The 20,006-nt window shown below is 41.2% G+C and overlaps 1 protein-coding gene across 1 annotated transcript; it reads right to left on the bottom strand.

The window, feature by feature from the left end:
* Nucleotides 1-1,495: 1,495 nt before the first annotated feature.
* On the bottom strand, nucleotides 1,496-4,828 carry LOC130715246 (mitochondrial thiamine diphosphate carrier 2-like). The gene is made up of 8 exons (XM_057565324.1): nucleotides 4,695-4,828; nucleotides 4,392-4,548; nucleotides 4,182-4,304; nucleotides 3,911-4,022; nucleotides 3,448-3,575; nucleotides 2,758-2,910; nucleotides 1,929-2,069; nucleotides 1,496-1,833 (listed from the first exon to the last, which is right to left on the bottom strand). The coding sequence occupies exons 2-8, from the start codon at nucleotides 4,521-4,523 to the stop codon at nucleotides 1,615-1,617; spliced, it is 1,008 nt and encodes a 335-aa protein (XP_057421307.1). The 5' UTR covers nucleotides 4,524-4,548; nucleotides 4,695-4,828; the 3' UTR covers nucleotides 1,496-1,614.
* Nucleotides 4,829-20,006: the final 15,178 nt, after the last annotated feature.

The following is a 20,006-nucleotide window of genomic DNA, read 5'->3' as shown; positions in this document are numbered from 1 at the left end:
TACTTAACCAATGGAACTCAGGATAAAGAATAAAGGTGACTTGTAAGGTGAAACAGAAAGTGCTCATTAGGTCTCTCACTTATGAAAGACAATTTTTACTTACGATATCAAGTTTGGTTTAACAGCTGAAATTTTTAAAAAGTTGTCTCGTAGTTTTATTTAATTGTGATTTAACCTCACGTCAAACATGGTTTCCCTCAACTCTGACCACCCTAGCTCTTACCTCCTTGTCGCCGCCAAGGTCAGGCGCAACCTCTACGCCTCTGTTGTCGAATGCCAACCCAACCACCATGATCTGCCCTCTCCATCGACGTCCTCATTCGAGCCGCTTTTGTGACCCTTTCTCCACCACTCGACGTGCTCCTTCTCCGCCCTTGCTAACAACTTCTAAATGAAGTGCATTGAGGTAGTATACAGTTGCAGCATCCCATCAGAGAGAACAATTTCAAGTAAATCAAGGAGTTCTTGTTGGTTCGTCATAGTTAGTGAGAGTTGGAGCGATACTTTCTCTATTTCTTTTTTCATAGGATTTTTTTATTAATCTATTATTTCAATATTGACAATATTTTTATACAATCGATTGCAGAAAAAGAAAATTATGAAAAATGACATATCATATGGATAAATTTGCAACTTCTTACTTCCACTTCAGAATAATATACGCCTAGAATTTTAATTTGACGCCTAATTTTTATTTTGTAGTAATCATTTGTTATACTCTAATCCATCATATATCCCATGTGACCCTTACAATCGTGGTATTTGATGCCATATTTGTTAGTCAACCTTTCTACAAATGAAACTGTAATGGAGTTGACTATTATAAGTACTAATGGAACTGTGGTTACTAATTGACTCCCATAGATGTTGATCAACACACGTGTGTGCTCGCATAGTACGGAATATATATACAAGTATAGGTGCAAGGAAATCACATTTCTGTAAAAGTATGCTTTGAATCAACTTCTCAATTTTCAGACTCAAGAATTAGCGTCTCAGTTTTCAGAATCAATTCTCACATCTAAAAAGCTGAATTTAGCCTTTCTCTTAACGTTCTTCCATCTGATAGGACCCGAGGTGTTAAGGCTAAGCCAGGTGAGGAATTAATTCATACTAAGACAAAGAGACCCAGAATCTTTCAGGTTTATTCTAGAAGAGGCAAGAAGGGGATTGCTGACCAAGTTAGTTAAAGAAAAGGACAAATGCAAAGGAGAGCTGGCAAGATTAGTTGCTGAATATAAGGAATAGGAAGGAAATGTGGAGAGGATCTTTTGATATTGTAACTAGTGAGAATGATGAGGAAGTTGTAACTTCCTCTACGGAGCCTAGCTCTGAGTAAGGAATTGAAGGGCACAAACTCCATTCCTTTTGTAATCCACTTTTGATCATTCAATAAAGCTCTCGGTTATCACTGTTTTCTTACTCTGCATTTTCTTATTCTGTGTCTGAGGTCCTATCACCATCTTTGAGGAAGTACAATATTATCAACTATGACTAACCAAAATCAGTGAGCATCCCCTCATAGTGTTCTACCTATCCTACGAGGGAATCAATTTATAATTATACTTTCAAAAATGAATATGATAAATGATCATAAAAAGTGGGAAAAAATATCTAGGTCACAAGGGACTCTAGCCAATCTGATGTCAATTCATATGCAACAAATGTCACAGCACCGGCTGGTGCAGCTTTAACAGTAGATGGGATTATCCCTTTGTACAGACCAGCCCAACCTTCCAACCGTAAAATCCTTTGTATAGCGTCGAACATACTACTGTACGCCCGACGCTCAACTCGAGCACCGTATCTAGGATGCCTTTGAAGCCCTTCGATCTGTGTAGCAAACAAAGAATGAACATCCATAATTACCTTGTCATGAGATAGAAAAACCCATTGTCCCAATACAAAAATAAGCAGAAAATGTTTACCTGAAATCTTTTCTTGACAACATCAAGTGGATGACAGACAAGTTTGGCACATGTTCCAGCCGCCAACCCACAGAGGAAAAGCTGAAAGCTGGAGGGACTATTTTCTGCAGAGGTGTTGGAATACCTATAATGGTTCCAAGCCTGCAATTTCACACAGACAATTCAAAAAAAAAAACAAAGTTTCAAAGAACTGTAAAGTGAAATCGAAACAAAAAACTAATCCGCTGTATGATGTAATCCAGCCCCATCTGTCATGTAAATGCTACAACAATACAACATACATGTGGAAACAAATTTATAGTGATGATGAAATAAATTTCAAGGTTCCTTTACTCCTGTGCTACAATACAAACCTAACAATTAGGTACGAAGCATGAACATGCTTTAATTCTCAAATTATATCTTGTCGGTTTCCTCATTATTATTATATATATTCTCCTTTTGAAAAAAAGAAAAAAAAAAACTGCTGTATAGATGTATTGTTCGTCCAGATAGCTTGTGCAATTGCAGTGATTACCATGAAAAGCCAACATAATCCATGTTAGAATCTAAAATAAGAAACTTTTAGAGCAATCCTCAAAATTATACTAGAAGGCATTATACACTTAAGAGATATGAATAACTTTATAATTTTCCACCAAGATTTAAAATGGTGGCATAATACAAAGCAAAACAAGTAGAATAAACCAATCATGCAGAATCTAGAACAATACACAATTTCAGCTTACTCGAGTTGCACCACAAACAAAGCACAACACCCAATTCATGCAGGGCATAATTATGTCAACTAATAAAATTGAGATGTTAAATAGAATGACTGAGATTTTACCATGGCCCAACGCTTGAATGTATCATAGGTGCCGAATTGTAGGCCAGCATAAGGTATAATTTCAACTAGAGTTGGCGATAATCCAGCATACATGCCTTGAAATCCTCGAGTCTGGATGATATCCACAAATGCTGACCTCATGTTTGGATACACCTAAATGTTTGGAAAATATAGAAAATCCTTGTTACTAGAAAAGGGGGAAAAGCTCCAAGAGGACCAAAACAACATCAGGGATCAGCATTTTCACACAAGCCAAACAGGAGCATATAGCACATCTTAACTAGAAGGACAAAGATTGGCACCACTCTAGGCATTTAAAGTGGGAAACGTGCACTTTACAGGTTTGATATAGCTTTGAAGCTAACAGAACTCCTACATGATATGATCTGATATGACAAACTATAGTGTATAATTCTCTACACAAGGGATCAAAGAGAAGCATCCCCCGCCCAAAAAAACAACAAAAAATAAAACAGACGAAGAGAATGAATGAAAATAATTCTATCCACCTAAACCTTTCAAGCAATAGATTGAGATGTAGGTTCATGATGGAAAGGAAAACCACAGAAGAAGTCTATGAACAGGAGGATGGTGTATAAAAAGCAGACAAGTAAAATGCTTCACTGGCCTTCAGAATAAACATTAACATACTAACTTGGAAACTGTCTTAAATTAAATCATAGTTAATACCTTTGGCTCACCCTGAGAAGCTAATATGGTTCTGAGAAGATCAAAGGGATATGAACCTAGAGTAGCTGCACAGCCAGCTAATGCCCCACTGACATAGGATAGATAAGGGCTCAAACCAATGTGATTCTCTGCAGAAATAAAAAGCCGCCAATGAACCACATAAATCTAGAATTGGAGAAGATATAGGTAATTTCCAGGCATGCAATTATTATTCCAGTGTGCAGAGGCATAAGTTTTGAATTGCATGCATAGATCATAAACCTAATAACTACAGAGAGGATCCTCTTCCAAAAAAGTCCTATGCAAGATATCAAAATGAATTTAAAGAGCTTATCTTATGGACCTAACTGACAGAAGTCAAAACTTGCAACAACTGCTGACGATGCAACAAAACATAATTTGAGTCTCAATACAATACTAATGAAGCCGATATATTGGTACATTGAACAACAAAATATCATACCTGTCTTGGAAGAACCAGAGGCAAAAGTCTTCAACTTATGTAAAACTGTAAACTGTATAGCTGTATATGGCATAACCATGAGCAGTGCAGGCACATTTCCCCGCCAAAAGCCCTGAAAAAACAAATTGGACAGAAATAAAGGGCAGAAAACTTCAAAAAAAGCACCAAGATAGACTTATAGTGTGTTTGGATTGGCAATGGGCACACAATTCAATGCAGAACCAGGATTAACTTCCTACTACAGAATCATACAGGAGGGTTATTGTTGTACCTGTACACCTTCTTCTCTTAGAATATCTTTACTTGCTTGAAACATGCCAGTATATTTGGATGGAGCAGTTGCAGCCAAATTCCTCCTTAGCAAAGCCCATGAAGAAGTTGGCTCCAGTTGAACCTGTCATTGTGAGTGTGAATAACAAACACCAAAAGACAACAAAGAACAATACAATGATGCATAACAAAACATTCCAAAAAAACAAACCTGGAATCTAATCTTAATAACATCAAGGGGAGATGTTACAGTTCGAGATATTCCACCAGAAATTGCTCCAGCTGAGGAATCAATCATGGCACGCTTCAGCTGGCTCGGCTCCTCCATTGCCACAAACACCATCTTTCCCTTCCCAGACTATAACAACCTGAAATGTAAGATGAAATCAAATTAGAAACAGTTTGAAATTAGGGTTTTTTCTGCTTCAATTTTCTAAAACTATGGAGAACAAGGGGAAAAGGGTTGGAGGAGAGAGATAAAAAGATGCAAACTTTGGGATGAATGGGAACGAACCTGCAAGGGAAGATGAGGATGATGGCAATGGAGAAGAGAGCTGACATAAGAGTTTTTCAGAGAGGAAATAGAAAGAAAGAGGAAAAGGAAAGGGACGTTGTTTGATTCGATTTAGATATATACAAAAGGGGAAAATATTTTAATTGGTAGAGATCATATTTTATTCCTATTTTTATCTTTCATGTATCACAAAGTGTTTTGAAAAATACTTGAACTTGTATAGGATAAGCCACCTATTTATAGGATATATGTCTAAACACATTGTGATAATAATGGTTTTTTTTTTTTTTGAAAATGATAATAATGGTTTTTTTAGAAAAAGGATTATGCACCGACGGTGCAAAGTTAACCAATCAGATTTTAAGGATGTATCACGTCAATTAATGAAATTAAATAAAAAAATTCACATCCTTAGAATTTAATTGGTTGACCGTGTAAAATAAATTTTACACCGTCAGTGCATATAAATTAAACTCGTTTTTTTTACAAAGAGGAAACTAAAAGAAACATAGCACACTATAACATCACGACAAAGGTAAGCAACAACACGAGAAGGCGGATTGTCCCACTCTCTTTCAGATGTGGAAGAAGCCTCCGGACGGGAAGAACTACTTAGCTACTATTTTTAGTGATTGCTTTCAGTTGTGTCGTTCTTTATATTTTGTGTTTGTTGTTTCTGTTCGTCGTTCAGGCAATGTTTTCGCAGACTTTTTGGCAAGGAATGTCGCCTCATACGCTGTTTTGGTGTGGATTGAGGAGGTACCGCCTGAAGTCGATGTTTTTGTAACCGCATACCTTTTGCCTTCTATGCCCCCTATTTAATTGATAGCAGGTTCTTTTAAAAAAAAATCATAATTCACATCTTTAATTTAAATTTATTTTGTAAATTTTAAGAGATAATTCATTTTTTCAAATAAGAGAAGGGTAATTACTATTATTTTGGTACAAGGATAATTACTATCGATGACATTCAAAATGATACTATAACTAGAAAAAGGGAAACTGGGATAAATACTCATTTAAAGTTTAATTCTAAAATAAGAAAAAATAAAAAAATTAGAGGTAGGACCCGTTTAGTACGTTGTATAGTATAAGGTCTGATAGTATAAAGTCTGATTGTATGAGGCCTGATAGGATAAGGCCTGGTAAAATTTAATATTATACAGTGTTTGGTCATACACTGTATAATTTGGTGGCGACAGTGTTGATGGTGGTATTGGAAAATGATGACGGCGGCGGTGGTGCTAGTAGTGGCGGTAGCGGCGTTGGTGGCAGTGGTGGTGGAGGGTGGTGTTGGTGGCAGGGTGGTGGTGGAGGGTGGGGGCAGCGACAATGGTGGTATGATGGTATCAACAATGGTGGCAGTGGTGGTGGTAGCAACACGGTGGTGGTGGCGACAGCGGTGGTGGAGGGTGGGGGCGGCGACAGTGGTCGTATGACAGTATCAACGATGATGACAATGGTGGAGTGTGGTGGTGCTGGTGGCAGCAGCAGTGGTGGTAGTGACGACAGTGTTGGTGGTGGTGGTGGCGACGACAGTGGTGGTTTGACGGTATCAACGATGGTTGCAGTGGTAAAGCGTGGTGGTTGTGGCGACATCGGTAGTGACAACGACGTGGTGGTGGCGGCGGTGGTGGTTGAGGGTGGTGGCGGTGGCGGTAGTGGTAGTAGTGGGGATAACGATGACGATATATATCAACGATGATGGAGCGTCGTGGTGGTGGTGGTGGCGGCGGTGGTTGTGGTGGCGGTTGATTAAATATATTCAAGTAGTTTATACATCACACTCTTATCATGCATTATCCATCATCTATATGGTGGATTAAAAATCCATCATTTTAATGTATAAAAGGCTATTGATGTATAAGCTTATACAATACATGTGAACATCAAACAATGTATAAATCCACAATGTATTGTATAAACTTATACTATCATGTTTAATACAACGTATCAAACGAGACCGTAGTGTAAAGGTTTTTTAATTGGATTTTTTTAATGGGAAATAATTTTTAATTGGACTTATCTCTATTTTCAATTTTGATGATTTTGATATTTATATGCTCATGGTAAGAATAAATAAATACATTTTATACGAATATTTAATAAAGTTTCACCACCCAGCTACATTAAATTTAAATTAATATTAAAAATATAGAGATGTGATCGAATTATTATTAAATTTGTCAATCTAATATTTTTTGTAATACTTAAGAAGTAGCACAAGATATTCTATGCCGCCTTTGACGTTGTCTAATTGTTTAAGTAGGTGCAGCCTCCTTATATTTAGAATTGCAATTGCCAAATGAAGTAACAAGTTCCACCTCAAAGTCTTTGTTTGGTTTCTCCAATTTCAAACCAAATGATTGTCCTTAGAACGTTGTTAATCATTTCATTACCTATTACTAATATTGAACGTCCGTGTGCTTTTATTCCTCGAGTTCCCATTTAAAAACGGATGAAAATCCACTAGAACTAGAAAGTTTAGAGAAACAAAATAAGGGTAGCTATAGAAGAATCTGAGAAGGGTCTCAATAACTTCGTGGCAATAGGTGATTTTTCATAAATCGAAGGGGCAAAATAAAGGTAGCAATACGATTAAATATATGCATCCTCTTGATCCCGCAATTGCAGAACTGAAAATTAAAATGAGAGTTGAATCGTGTGCCTGTTCCACTTGCTTACAGATTTGGTCAACGGCATGGATTTCACTTTCACTTAGCTTTACCTAAGCCACCCTTTCTTTCACGCTACTACTCCCTCCGTTCCAGAAAATTTGTAGTTTAAGGTTGTGGCACAAAGAATAAGGGCCTGTTTGATAACTGTTTTCAAAACAGTTTTCAGTTTTTAAAACACTAAAAACTTGTTTGGTAAGACCTGTTTTCAAAAACAGTTTTTGAAAACAGTTCTCATTTTCAGTTTTTAAAACTAAAAAACCAAAACAGGTAAAAGATGTTTTCAGTTTCAGTTTTTAGTTTTCAGATATCAGTTTTCTAAATGTTCGAAAACATGTCATTCAAACTGTTTTCTTCTTCTGAAAACTGTTTTTAAGAATTGTTTCTGAAAACTGTTTTAAAAACTGAAAACTAAAACTGCTATCAAACAGGCCCTAAGAAAACAATTATTAATAATATAATTTGGCTAGATTGTCCTTATTTAATTTTACTAGTATGATATGCAACTATTAAATTATACTTAGATAGAGAAGAATGTAATTAATAGAAAAGAGTTGTGGTTAGTTAATATGAAATGTGATAAGTGAGAGAAAATGTATTACATGAGGGTATAGGCAGAAAAAATGCATTAGTTTTCTAAAACAACAAACATTTTGAGATATTGATAAATGGTTCAAAATAACAAACTTTCTAGAACGGAGGGAGTACTCTACTTAATAATAAATATTTGGTGCATCACATGATAAAATTTAAAAACATTTCAATTTGAGTCTTGTGTTATGGTTCTGTTGGCCCAATATTTTGGCCCAAGAAAGAAAAAAACGCATTCAGCCCAAAATACTCAGAGTAGTCGAATTCTGACTAAAAGGAAGGAAAAGGGAAATGCACTAAGTTAATGGGGCAGCAAAACTCGACAACAACAATTACTGCTAAACACAGGCACATGTAACATGTGCCACATTGACCAAGTCAAATTCTCCCCACGATGGTCGAAAACGTGGCCAGGAAACGGTTGGAGCAGTTGAAGCACACGATCTCCACCACCATGCGCAGAACTTCCGGAGCAAGCATCAGATCGTGGGAGAAACCAGACCCACTAACCCATCCACTGAGGAGAAAACCGTCAAGGACACGCAGAGCATGAAATTCTATAAATAGGAGAATCCGATTCAGAAACAAGGTTCCCAACTCAAACTCTGAAAAATTCACCAGAAAGCTCTAATGTCCGCATCAATGAGACTCAAGGAGCAAAACGTGATGATGGAGGAGTATGTTGCAGAACCGACACTTTAGTTTCCCTGCATTTCAGCTTGTTGATTTCCAGTTCTTTTGTGTAGTTCGTTTGTCGAAATCTGCAGTTCATGTAGTTTTCATGTTATTTTAGTTTATTTGACTGTTTTGTAATTGACTCGTGTTCAATGAAATCTAGTTTCACCTGAGTTGCTCGTTGTTGTCGAAAACACATTCATTCACACACAACACTTTGGCAAAGCGTTTTCTCAAAAGGACCCTGAAATCTAAACTTCCTTTAGTCGAACTAAGAGGATATTTGTTTACCAAAAATCCGTGTAAACAAATTGGCACGCCCAGTGGGACCGTTTTTGTGAAAACTAAGTTTTACAGAAGCGTTTTGTGTGTTTAAGTTTATTGCATGCTATTTGGTATTTGCTACTTGCCTTGATTGTGATTTATATGCACCTGAGAAGTGGTAAGACTATAAGTATGACAAGCAATCGAGGAAGAACTTCCCCCCAAGGGTCTAACGTGGGCAATCAGGGTAGCCCCGGGGGGAGTAGTCGTAATAACAATGAAGAAGTGTCTACTGGGATGGGACCTAGCATCACTATGCCAACCCAGAATGTGGCAGTCTCTGCAATGGCAGAAATGCCTGTATCTACATCAGTGCAGGCACAAATTGTTCCAACTATTACGAGAGGAGATATGCCTTATGGTATGCCCGTGTCTATAATGCAAGGCATACAGGGCACATATTCGACATTCCCCGAGAATGTCCCTCCTTTTAGCATACCCCCCTTCGGGGCAAATGGAACAATGCTAAATTTAGGGAGCCAAGTTAGCCCTCCTATTCATGGATCTAGTTCACAAATTTATTTATCTACAGGTATGAATACTGGTTCACTTCAAGCCATTAGGCAGCAAGTAGATGATAGTAACCATGAAATGGTTAACATGCTATCTCGACAGATAGGTGAGCTAATCAACCCTGTGCTCCAAAATAATAATGCCAATAATCAGCATTTGGCACGACAGATGGATCGTTTGGCGACAGCCCTGGGGGCACCAGTCGAAATCCAACCGGCACCAGGGATTAACCAAATCCCGTTGCCTAACCACGTCCCTGCCCCTGTGCGCTATCAGGCGCCGCAACACCAAGAGATGAGGGCAAACCCTTTGTACGAGGCAGTGCAGCCACCATTGCAAAATGTGTATATGGTAAACAGGGAAGAACACGCTGATGGTGTGCTAGAGAGAATTCGACACCAGAATGCTGGGGGCAACAAAATGTTGCTGCCGTAGTGGAACAATTGTTGAACCAACATGGTTTCAACGTAGGTTTCGCAAATAGACCCCATTTTGTGTCGGCCTTTACAGAGGAGGTTCTCGAGTTCGAACTTCCTCGAGGCTGGAAGGTCCCCAAATTCACTAAGTTCTCGGGGGATTCAGGAGAGTCCACTGTAGAACACATAGCTAGGTACCAAATCGAAGCAGGGGACTTAGCCATCAATGAAAATTTAAAAATGAAGTACTTCCCGAGTTCTTTAACTAAGAATGCATTTACCTGGTTCACCACCCTCGCTCCTAGGTCAGTCCACACATGGGCCCAGTTGGAAAGAATTTTCCATGAACAGTTCTTTAGGGGAGAGTGCAAAGTGAGTTTGAAGGATCTGGCGAGTGTTAAAAGAAAGCCAGCAGAGTCTATTGATGATTATCTGAACAGGTTTAGGATGCTTAAATCTCGATGCTTTACTCATGTCCCCGAACACGAGCTAGTTGTCTTAGCCGCTGGTGGTCTAGAGTATTCTATTAGAAAGAAAATCGACACTCAGTATATTCGAGATATGTCTCTACTCGCAGACAGAGTGAGGCACATCGAATTACTAAAGGCCGAGAAGTCTGAGGAGAGGGCCAAGACTACTAAGTGGCCAAAGAAGGAAAAAGTAGCATACCTAGACGCTGATCCAGTGTGTCAAAGTCCGTGTGTCTATCGCGAAGTCCCTGCAGACGTCGAATTAAACGATGTCAATCTGGCTGAACTTCAGCCAGGCGATCCTTATGTTTGTAAAGCATTGAAACCACGTGAAAACAAGCTTGGGGACGAACACCCCAAGAACACAATTCCTGCTGTGAAAACTTATACTTTTGATGTGACCAAATGTGATGCAATTTATGATATACTTGTGTCTGATGGTTTGCTTGTGGTCCCTAAAGACCAAAAACTTCCTTCTCCTGAACAAAGGAAAGGAAAGAAATATTGCAAATATCACAACTTTTTTGGCCATTGGACCTCACAGTGTGTTCGTTTCAGGGACCTTGTGCAAGGGGCATTGGACTCAGGGAGACTCAAGTATGATGAAAAAGCCAAGAGTCAAATGAAGATCGACTCTGATCCACTGCAGATAGCTGAGGCCAACTATGTAGAGCCTTTCTACATTGGCATGGTCGACATTTCCGAAAAGCTAATTCTGGGCTTGACGCTTGGAGAGGCAAAAGAAGAAAACGTAGCTGTCGAAGAGCCAGAGGTCGCGAAAGAGGTGAGCTTAGAAGAGGTTTACCCCAAGGCTGGAGAAACTCTTGTCGAGTTTCTATCCCGGAGCAAAGATGGCGAGAAAGAAGTCATGCTGTGCCCTAGATGCAGCGCCGTTTTCGACAAATCTGCAGCCAAGGCCTACCAAGATTCAGAAATGAAAAGGCATTACCAAAAGAAAGCTCTTGTATCCAGGAGACTGAAGTATCCCCACGAGGAGTGGGTTGAGAGAGATCAAGAACTCGATGGCCATAAAGGCCAAAAGTTAAGAGGCAAGGACAAGACTTATGTCCCTGATGCTGGGTTACCAAAAAATCAATGGTTCAAGCCAGCACCTCCAAGGCCAAAACCATACCCCAAGTGGCAGAAAATCGACTTAGGCCAGGGGTCTTCTTACATCAACAATTCCCGCGTGTCGCGGAACTATTCCTATGGCTCTGGGAATTATTATGCTCCTGAACAAATGACCAGAACTCAGTTCAGACGTTTCCTGAGGAAAAGGAAAGCGGAAAGGGAAAGGGGTGGCAAGTTCCGTTCATTATGGGACATAAATCCAGAAGACAACCCTCGTAATGAACCCAGTGTGGCGTCGATTATTAATCAACTGGATCACGCCATCAAACAAGGAACAACCGTGCCACCAAATCCAGCCAAGGAGAAAGGGAAGGAGGTTGTCGAAGATGAGGATGAAGACATGCTCGAGGATTTCGACGACAGTGATGGGGAAGATCTTAACATCATCTGCATAGTGTCTATCTTACCCGCTGAATTCGACAGAATCTCAGAGGTCACCGAAAGTGAAGAAGACTACTACGATGAAGAAGAGCCAGATGACAACCCCTTGTGCTACTACGTAATGCAAAAAGGATCCGTCGAAGACGAAAGGGCTATTTTCCAGAGGCCAACGGAGCAGATGAAAAGCCACTTGAAGCCGTTATTCGTCTGGGCCAAGGTCGACGAAAAAGGGGTCAATAAAGTTCTTGTCGACGGAGGGGCCACAATTAATTTAATGCCTAAGTTTATGCTCAAGAAGTTAGGCAAAACTGAGGCAGACCTAATCCCTCACGACATGGTCCTTTCCGATTATGAAGGGAAGACAGGCTCTTCTTTAGGAGCAATTATGTTGAACATAACCGTAGGAACGGTGGCCCGTTCCACATTATTCATCGTGGTACCCTCAAAAGCCAACTACAACCTGCTATTAGGGAGAGAATGGATCCACGGCGTGGGGGCAGTGCCCTCAACCCTGCACCAACGTATCTCCATTTGGAAATCAGATGGGGTTGTCGAGAACGTGCAAGCAGATCAGAGCTACTACTTAGCGGAGACAAATTACGTTGGCGAAAAGAATTTCGAGAAAAGTTTAGCCACAATCGCTCCTCTAGACACAGTGGCTAGTCAATATTTCAACCCTTACTCAGAGTACTCGGTGACGTTGGATCCCATCAGGGGATTAAACCTTAATGAAGCATACAAACCTGATGCCATGAGTGGATGGCACAGTGATGAAGAAAAGGATGCCATTACTGAGTGGCAAAATGATGTTAGAGATGATTAATTCGAGCCTGGCTCGAATCTCGGCTTACGCAGCCGAAAACAGAATAAGGACGGCCCTAGAGGCCGCAAGAATAGCCAAAGAAATGGCTACTGACGAAGTCAATGCCTCAATTCTGCCTGTCGAAATTACATCTCGAGAGGAGACAACAACAAATAAGGATAACACGTGCATAGAAGAAAACGAGCAGAGTGCCGATGAATGCGAATTCGAGGACCTTTGCAATTTGAGGCTAGATTGCATCTACGATGACGACCCATTAGGCTTCGAGAAGCCAGTGGCCGATGTTTCCAAGAAAATGGAAGCGCAAGACCCTTTAGAAGAAGTGGACCTGGGTGATGGCTTAGAAAAGAGGCCAACGTACATCAGTGCTCTTATTGACCCAGAATTAAAAGATAGAATGGTGAAATTACTCAAAGAATTCAAAGACTGTTTCGCTTGGGACTACGATGAAATGCCTGGCCTTAGTCGAGAATTGGTGGAATTGAAGTTACCCATCAAGGAAGACAAGAAACCAGTCAAGCAATTACCCAGGAGGTTCCATCCAGATGTGTTGGTGAAAATCAAGGAAGAAATCGAAAGACTCCTCAAGTGTAAATTTATCAGGACGGCTCGATATGTGGACTGGTTAGCCAACGTGGTTCCAGTGATCAAGAAGAACGGGAAAATGAGAGTTTGTATTGACTTTCGAGATCTTAACGCTGCCACCCCAAAAGACGAGTATCACATGCCTATTGCTGAGATGATGGTGGATTCAGCTGCTGGTCACGAATACTTAAGCTTGTTGGATGGTTACTCAGGCTACAACCAAATCTTCATAGCAGAAGAGGATGTGTCGAAAACAGCTTTTCGATGTCCTGGTGCCTTGGGGACATACGAGTGGGTGGTCATGCCATTTGGGTTGAAAAACGCTGGCGCGACCTACCAAAGGGTAATGAATACCATTTTTCATGATTTTATCGAAACTTTCATGCAGGTTTACATTGATGATATTGTGGTGAAATCCCCATCAAGGGATGATCATTTATTGCATCTAAGGAAATCCTTTGAGAGGATGAGAAAATATGGCTTGAAGATGAATCCCCTTAAATGTGCTTTTGGTGTTATTGCAGGTGATTTTTTGGGTTTCGTGGTGCACAAAAAGGGCATCGAGATCAACAAAAATAAAGCTAAAGTCATTCTCGACACAAGTCCACCAACCAGCAAGAAGCAACTACAATCGTTATTGGGAAAGATTAACTTCCTAAGGAGATTCATTACCAACCTTAGTGAAAAGACCAAGTCATTTTCTCCGCTTCTCCGACTAAAAAAGGAGGGTGTGTTCCGCTGGGAGGCAGAGCACCAAAAGGCATTCGATGAGCTCAAGAGGTACTTGTCCAATCCACTTGTAATGGTGCCACCCATCAAAGGGAGGCCAATGAAGCTGTATATTTCCGCCACAGATGAAACCATCGGGAGTATGCTGGCTCAAGAAGATGAAGAAGGCAACGAAAGGGCCATATTTTACTTGAGTAGGGTGTTAAATGGCGCAGAAACTCGATACACTATGATCGAGAAGTTGTGTTTATGCCTGTACTTCTCTTGTGTAAAGTTGAAATATTACATAAAGCCAATAGATGTAATGGTTTTTTCTCATTATGATATAATAAAGCACATGTTATCCAAACCAATCTTGCATAGTCGAATTGGTAAATGGGCTTTGGCCCTAACCGAATATTCATTAACTTACGTCCCATTAAAAGCGATTAAAGGGCAGGCGGTTGCCGATTTCTTGGCAGATCACACCATGCCTAGAGAGATCATAACCTATGTGGGCATACAGCCTTGGAAGTTATATTTCGACGGTTCCAGCCATAAGAATGGAACTGGAATCGGGATGTTTATCATGTCCCCGCAGGGCATCCCCACTAAATTCAAATTTAGGATCAAGAGTAATTGCTCGAACAACGAAGTCGAGTATGAGGCGTTGATATCAGGCCTCGAGATCCTGCTAGCTCTGGGGGCAAAGAACGTCGTCGTGAAAGGGGATTCTGAGTTGGTGGTAAAGCAACTCACCAAAGAGTACAAGTGCGTTAGTAAGCATTTAGCCAAATATTATGTAAAAGCAAACAATTTGTTGGCTAAATTCAACGAAGTTGGAATAGGTCACGTTCCTAGAGTGGAGAACCAAGAAGCCAATGAATTGGCGCAGATTGCTTCTGGGTATATGATAGATAGGCTAAAGTTGACAGAGTTAATTAAGATCAAAGAAAAACTGAGTCCTTCAGATCTCGACATTATGGTCATTGATAATCTAACCCCTAACGATTGGAGAAAGCCAATTGTCGAGTACCTGCAGAACCCAGTAGGGTCAACTGATAGAAAAGTCAAGTATAGGGCTCTATGTTACACCATTTTAGGTAACGAGTTGTTCAAAAAGAACGTCGACGGCACATTGTTGAAATGCTTAAGCGAAGACGACGCATTTATAGCAGTATCAGCTGCTCACGATGGCCTGTGTGGTGCTCACCAAGCAGGGGCCAAAATGAAATGGATTCTATTTAGACAAGGTTTGTATTGGCCAACTATCATGAAAAATTGCATTGAGTACGCAAAAGGTTGTCAAGATTGCCAAAAACACTCAGGAATCCAGCATGTGCCAGCTAGTGAATTGCACTCTATTATCAAGCCATGGACTTTTAGGGGATGGGCAATAGACTTAATTGGCGAAATTCACCCAGCTTCATCAAAGCAGCACAAGTATATCATTGTGGCAGTCGACTATTTCACTAAATGGGTCGAAGCCATCCCACTACAAAACGTAACACAGGAAACGGTGATCGAGTTTATACAAAACCACATTGTATATCGATTTGGATTGCCAGAGTCCATTACAACGGACCAAGGCACGATGTTTATGGGACGCAAAGTGGCAGCCTTCGCAGAATCTTGGGGCATCAAGCTTTTAACCTCGACCCCTTACTACGCTCAGGCTAATGGCCAAGTAGAAGCAGCCAATAAAGTCCTAATAAGCTTGATCAAGAAGCATGTGGGTCGAAAACCAAAAAGCTGGCATGAATCTTTAAGCCAAGTCCTATGGGCTTACCGGAATTCACCAAGGGAAGCGACAGGAACGGCGCCTTTTCGACTGGCCTATGGCCAAGAAGCCGTGTTGCCCGCAGAGGTATATTTGCAATCGTGTCGAATTCAAAGGCAAGAAGAAATCCCAAGCGAAGTTTACTGGAATATGATGCTAGATGAAATGGTCAACCTCGACGAAGAAAGGCTCTTGGCACTAGACGTCTTAACAAGGCAAAATGATCGCATAGCTAAAGCATACAATAAAAAGGTTAGAGATCGATCTTTTATCACAGGGGATTATGTGTGGAAAGTTATTCTCCCAATGGATAAAAAGGATAGAGCTTATGGGAAATGGACCCCCAGTTGGGAAGGGCCATTCACAGTCGAGAAAACGTTACCCAATAATGCTTACGTGATTAAGGAATTGGGCAATCAGAGTCAATGTGTTACGATAAATGGCAAGTATTTAAAAGCATATAAGCCAATGTTGCACGAATGTAAAATCGAATGAAACATGAACGATAAAATTGCCAAATCATATTCATTGATCGAAAGACATTACAAGTATGGCAAAATACAAATAAAATACAAATAAAACTAGAAACCTAAAAAGGAAAAATGGCCCTGTATCCGTCATATTTAGCTTGCATGGGGGCTAATCGATCCACCAGCGCCACCATCTGGCCTTCAAGTCGAGCCTTCTTTTGACGAGCAACCAAGTCTTCAAGGGAGGCTGCAAGAATCTCGACGACTGACCGAACAAGACCTTCAGGATCTTGCTGATCCAAAGAGGCCTGGAGAAAATCGAATTTCTCCCTCCACTCATCTATTTGGTGTTCTTGAAAGAACACCATTACTGAAAGTTCCCGGAACTCTTCAAACAGAGGTTTGGCCTCCAAGAGAAGCCCCTGGAACTCCTGAAGAGGAATTCTAACGCGCGCAACGATTGGCCTATGAAGCAGTTGATCAATGAGCCTTAAAAGCTCATCAAGGCCAGCAGAGGAGTCATACAAGTTCTGGAAAAGGTTCTCTTGGAAAGCCAAGTCCTTGATACGACGGAGAATTAGTCTGCTATCCATGGTGAAGAATGAAAGGTTCTTGGATCACAGAAAGAAGGGAAGAATGGAAAGAAAAGGGCTAAAAAGCATTTTTGGCCCCTGATGTTTCAAGTTTGTGCAAATTCTGCCCCTATCTATTTTTGTCGATGTTTTCACCCCTCATGTTTTCAAACAGTGCACCGTCTACCCCTCCGTCAGGGGTAGACGGTGCACTGTTTGAAAACATGAGGGGTAGACGATGCACTGTTTGAAAACATGAGGGGTAGAAACATCGACAAAAATAGAGTAGGGGCAGAATTTGCACAAACTTGAAACATCAGGGGCCAAAAGTGCTTTTTAGCCAAAGAAAAGAGTTGCTGTTGAAAGACGAGTAGAAAACGGCTTCATTTATAGTAGGGAAGTAACAAACAGACGTATTAATGCAAGCATGCAGTTACCAAAGCGTCAGCCAAACACGGCAAGCCACGTCAACCACTACCACAAGTGAAGGAAGTTCTTGGGTCGTTGAACAGGAACGGATAAAAGCGTTATAAATTATCGTGGTTTTCCAAGAAACTTGGAAGTTGAAAGGTCAGATTAAGCACCAAGTTAAATGGTGAGACTTAGCCATTCAATGCAGGAAGTAATGTAATGAAAACCGATTCGACAATAAAATGCAAATCGAAAAGTAAAGCATTTCGAGCATTGCCAATACAAATTCATTCATTAATTAAAAATCGGACAGAGTTACAGAACAGGAATGATTGTTACAAAGTTGGCAACAAAGGCCATAACAGATCCATGGCCATTACAATTAAGCAACAATTATAAAGCCTATATTCTCGACTTGAAGGCTTCAAGCTGAACCCCAGCAGCAGCAATCCTAGAATCCAAGCTTTGCTTCATACGCTGTTCTGCTGCTACTTCCTTAGAAAGTTGGGATGTCGATAGCATCACGCTCGTGCACTCAGCAGCCAACGCATTCAGTCGAGAATTCACAGCTGGGCCTTCATCAATCAACATAGCCTTTTGCTTCTCGAGTCTAGCTACCTCCCTGTGAAGCTCATCCAGTCGAGCATCAACGCTCGACAACTCAGCTGCAATGAGAGTCCTCCTAGCAGTCAACTTGAGAGCCTCTTCTTTCGCGGGCAATAGGCCATTGGTATTGGAAATTACTTGTGCCTTTTTAGTCTCAATGGATTGCTCCACCGCAATGGCTTTGTCAAGCGTGGCCACAATATCGACCACGAGAGTTTGCAATTCGACGAGAGCATCTGCCTGAATCTGATCAAGTTGTTGGCTTAAGAGGAAGGCAAGCAGTTCTTTCACTTCTTGGCCTAATTGAGGAGTGACTCGGACACTGCCAATGAAGCCAGTATCGAAAACCAGCCCTTTTAACTTAGCAAGAGCCGCTTCAATCCGGCTATCATCGAGCACTCCACCAGACTGAGCAGTCTCAGCAATTTCAGTTTGGCGCGGCGGAGACTCGAGATCCAAAGTACCATCAAAGAAGCTCTGGAAGATGGAAAGAGGATCCTCGACCAAAAGAGCACTGAGCCTTTCACTAGAAGTATGAGAAGAGGCAGCCGTCTTAGAAGAAGCTGAACCTCCCTTAGCATGAGGTGAGGTCAAAGCGGCTCTAGCATCTTGCTGAAGTCGTTGAGGAGAAAGTCGAGGCTGTTGAGGGGAAGGTTAAAGCTGTCGAGGAGAAGGTTCGGAATGAGCAGAGGCCAGAACATCAGCCTTGGGTGGGGGCATTACGCCAATCACTTGGTCAGGCTGAATGATTGGATCCTCACCACCCTGCACTTCATCATGCGGTATGTTTTCTTCACGAGCAGGGGAAGGCAGGTTCTGCATATCCTGTGGAGGAAAATTAGAAAGGTTATCTCGACATTCTTTTGTATAATAGGGTTCACAACCAGAATGTTGCCAAGCAATTGGTTTCGAATTAAAATAGAATGTCAGTTTGTCCCACACAGGATCCGACTCAGTAGAGTCTAAACTCGAGCTAGAGGACTCTAAACCGCTCGAAGAACTAGATAGGGCAATTGGTGGAGGTTTAGAAGAAAACCACGTGGCCCGAGGTACAGCCATTTTAGACATGCCAACCCTCTGAAGAATAAAAGTAAAAATGATTGAGAAAGAGGAAAAGGAAGCAAATTGAAACAAGATGTGAACTAATGATTCACCTTGGGGCCAGATGCTCTGAGGGGACTGGAACTGGTTGAACTCTTAGAATGGTGGGAAGAGGAGTTGCCAGATTTGCGATTAGACCTTTTCCCGGAGGTCTTCTTGGCTTGAGCCATCTCGACAGGAATTGGTGTAGTACCTTGAAGCAGAGGATTAGAAGCCTGCTCATCAACACCTTGTTCACCACCTTGCTGCACTTCCTCACGTTGACTGGCTGATTTAGCCGGGGAAGGATTTCCCACAGAAGATTCACCAGCACCTTTAGCCCTCTTTTGGCTCGCAGAAGTAGTTGGGGTGGCTCCCCGTTTTCGACTCTGAAACAAAAGCAAATGATCACAAAGATATACACGTCGAGTAAAGGCCATAGTTTCACAAGGTTCAGTATTACCTTAGGAATCTTAAGCTTATCAGCCAAGGCAACATCATCATCATCATCCTCCTCCACTTCGACAATCGCAGAAGCCACCCGAGGAGAAGCCTGAGGGGTCGGTCGAGGAATTGGCTCAGCTACATAAAGAAAACAAAGGAGGATTAAGCCATAGATATCGCAAAGATGCCAGGTCGAAATGATTACCTTGACCAATAAGCGATTTTATCGATATGTGGTTGAAGATTTCAACCGGCACATGGAGAGGATAATTCCATAGGTAGCGCTTGGTCCAGGTCACCCGCTTCCGAGGGGGCAGTGCACCGTGGTAAAAGTTTTTGATACTTACATGATCAACCCACTTAGGAAGCACCACCGGGAAAGCCAAAGCATACTTACAAGTAGGCAGTGGTGGGAACCTAAAGCCGATTTTTCGAATAATAAAAGAAAGACCATCCTCATCAGAAGGAAGGCTCAATCGGGTTTTCTTGGCTTTAGCTTCCCACATTCGCCTTAGAACTTGGGCTGCTTTGGCAACTGTTTCCTGAAGTCGAGGACCCGGAAAGTATACTACACCGAAGAATTGTTGAAAAGCGTTGATCTCAGACATATGCATACCTTTGGTTTTCTTCGGGGCCTGCCTCTGCAAAAGAAAAATG

The sequence above is a fragment of the Lotus japonicus genome, chromosome 4, assembly GCF_012489685.1.
Source record: "Lotus japonicus ecotype B-129 chromosome 4, LjGifu_v1.2".
NCBI lineage: Eukaryota > Viridiplantae > Streptophyta > Magnoliopsida > Fabales > Fabaceae > Lotus > Lotus japonicus.
This window is presented reverse-complemented; position numbering and strand designations above follow the sequence as displayed.

Excerpts from the sequence above, each read along its gene's own strand:
- LOC130715246 (XM_057565324.1), bottom strand. The coding sequence starts at position 4,523 with ATGGTGTTTGTGGCAATGGAGGAGCCGAGCCAGCTGAAGCGTGCCATG. Across the intron at positions 4,305-4,391 it reads TTATTAAGATTAGATTCCAG|GTTCAACTGGAGCCAACTTC; the intron begins GTTTGTTTTTTT and ends TCACAATGACAG. Across the intron at positions 1,834-1,928 it reads TTGTCAAGAAAAGATTTCAG|ATCGAAGGGCTTCAAAGGCA; the intron begins GTAAACATTTTC and ends TTTGCTACACAG.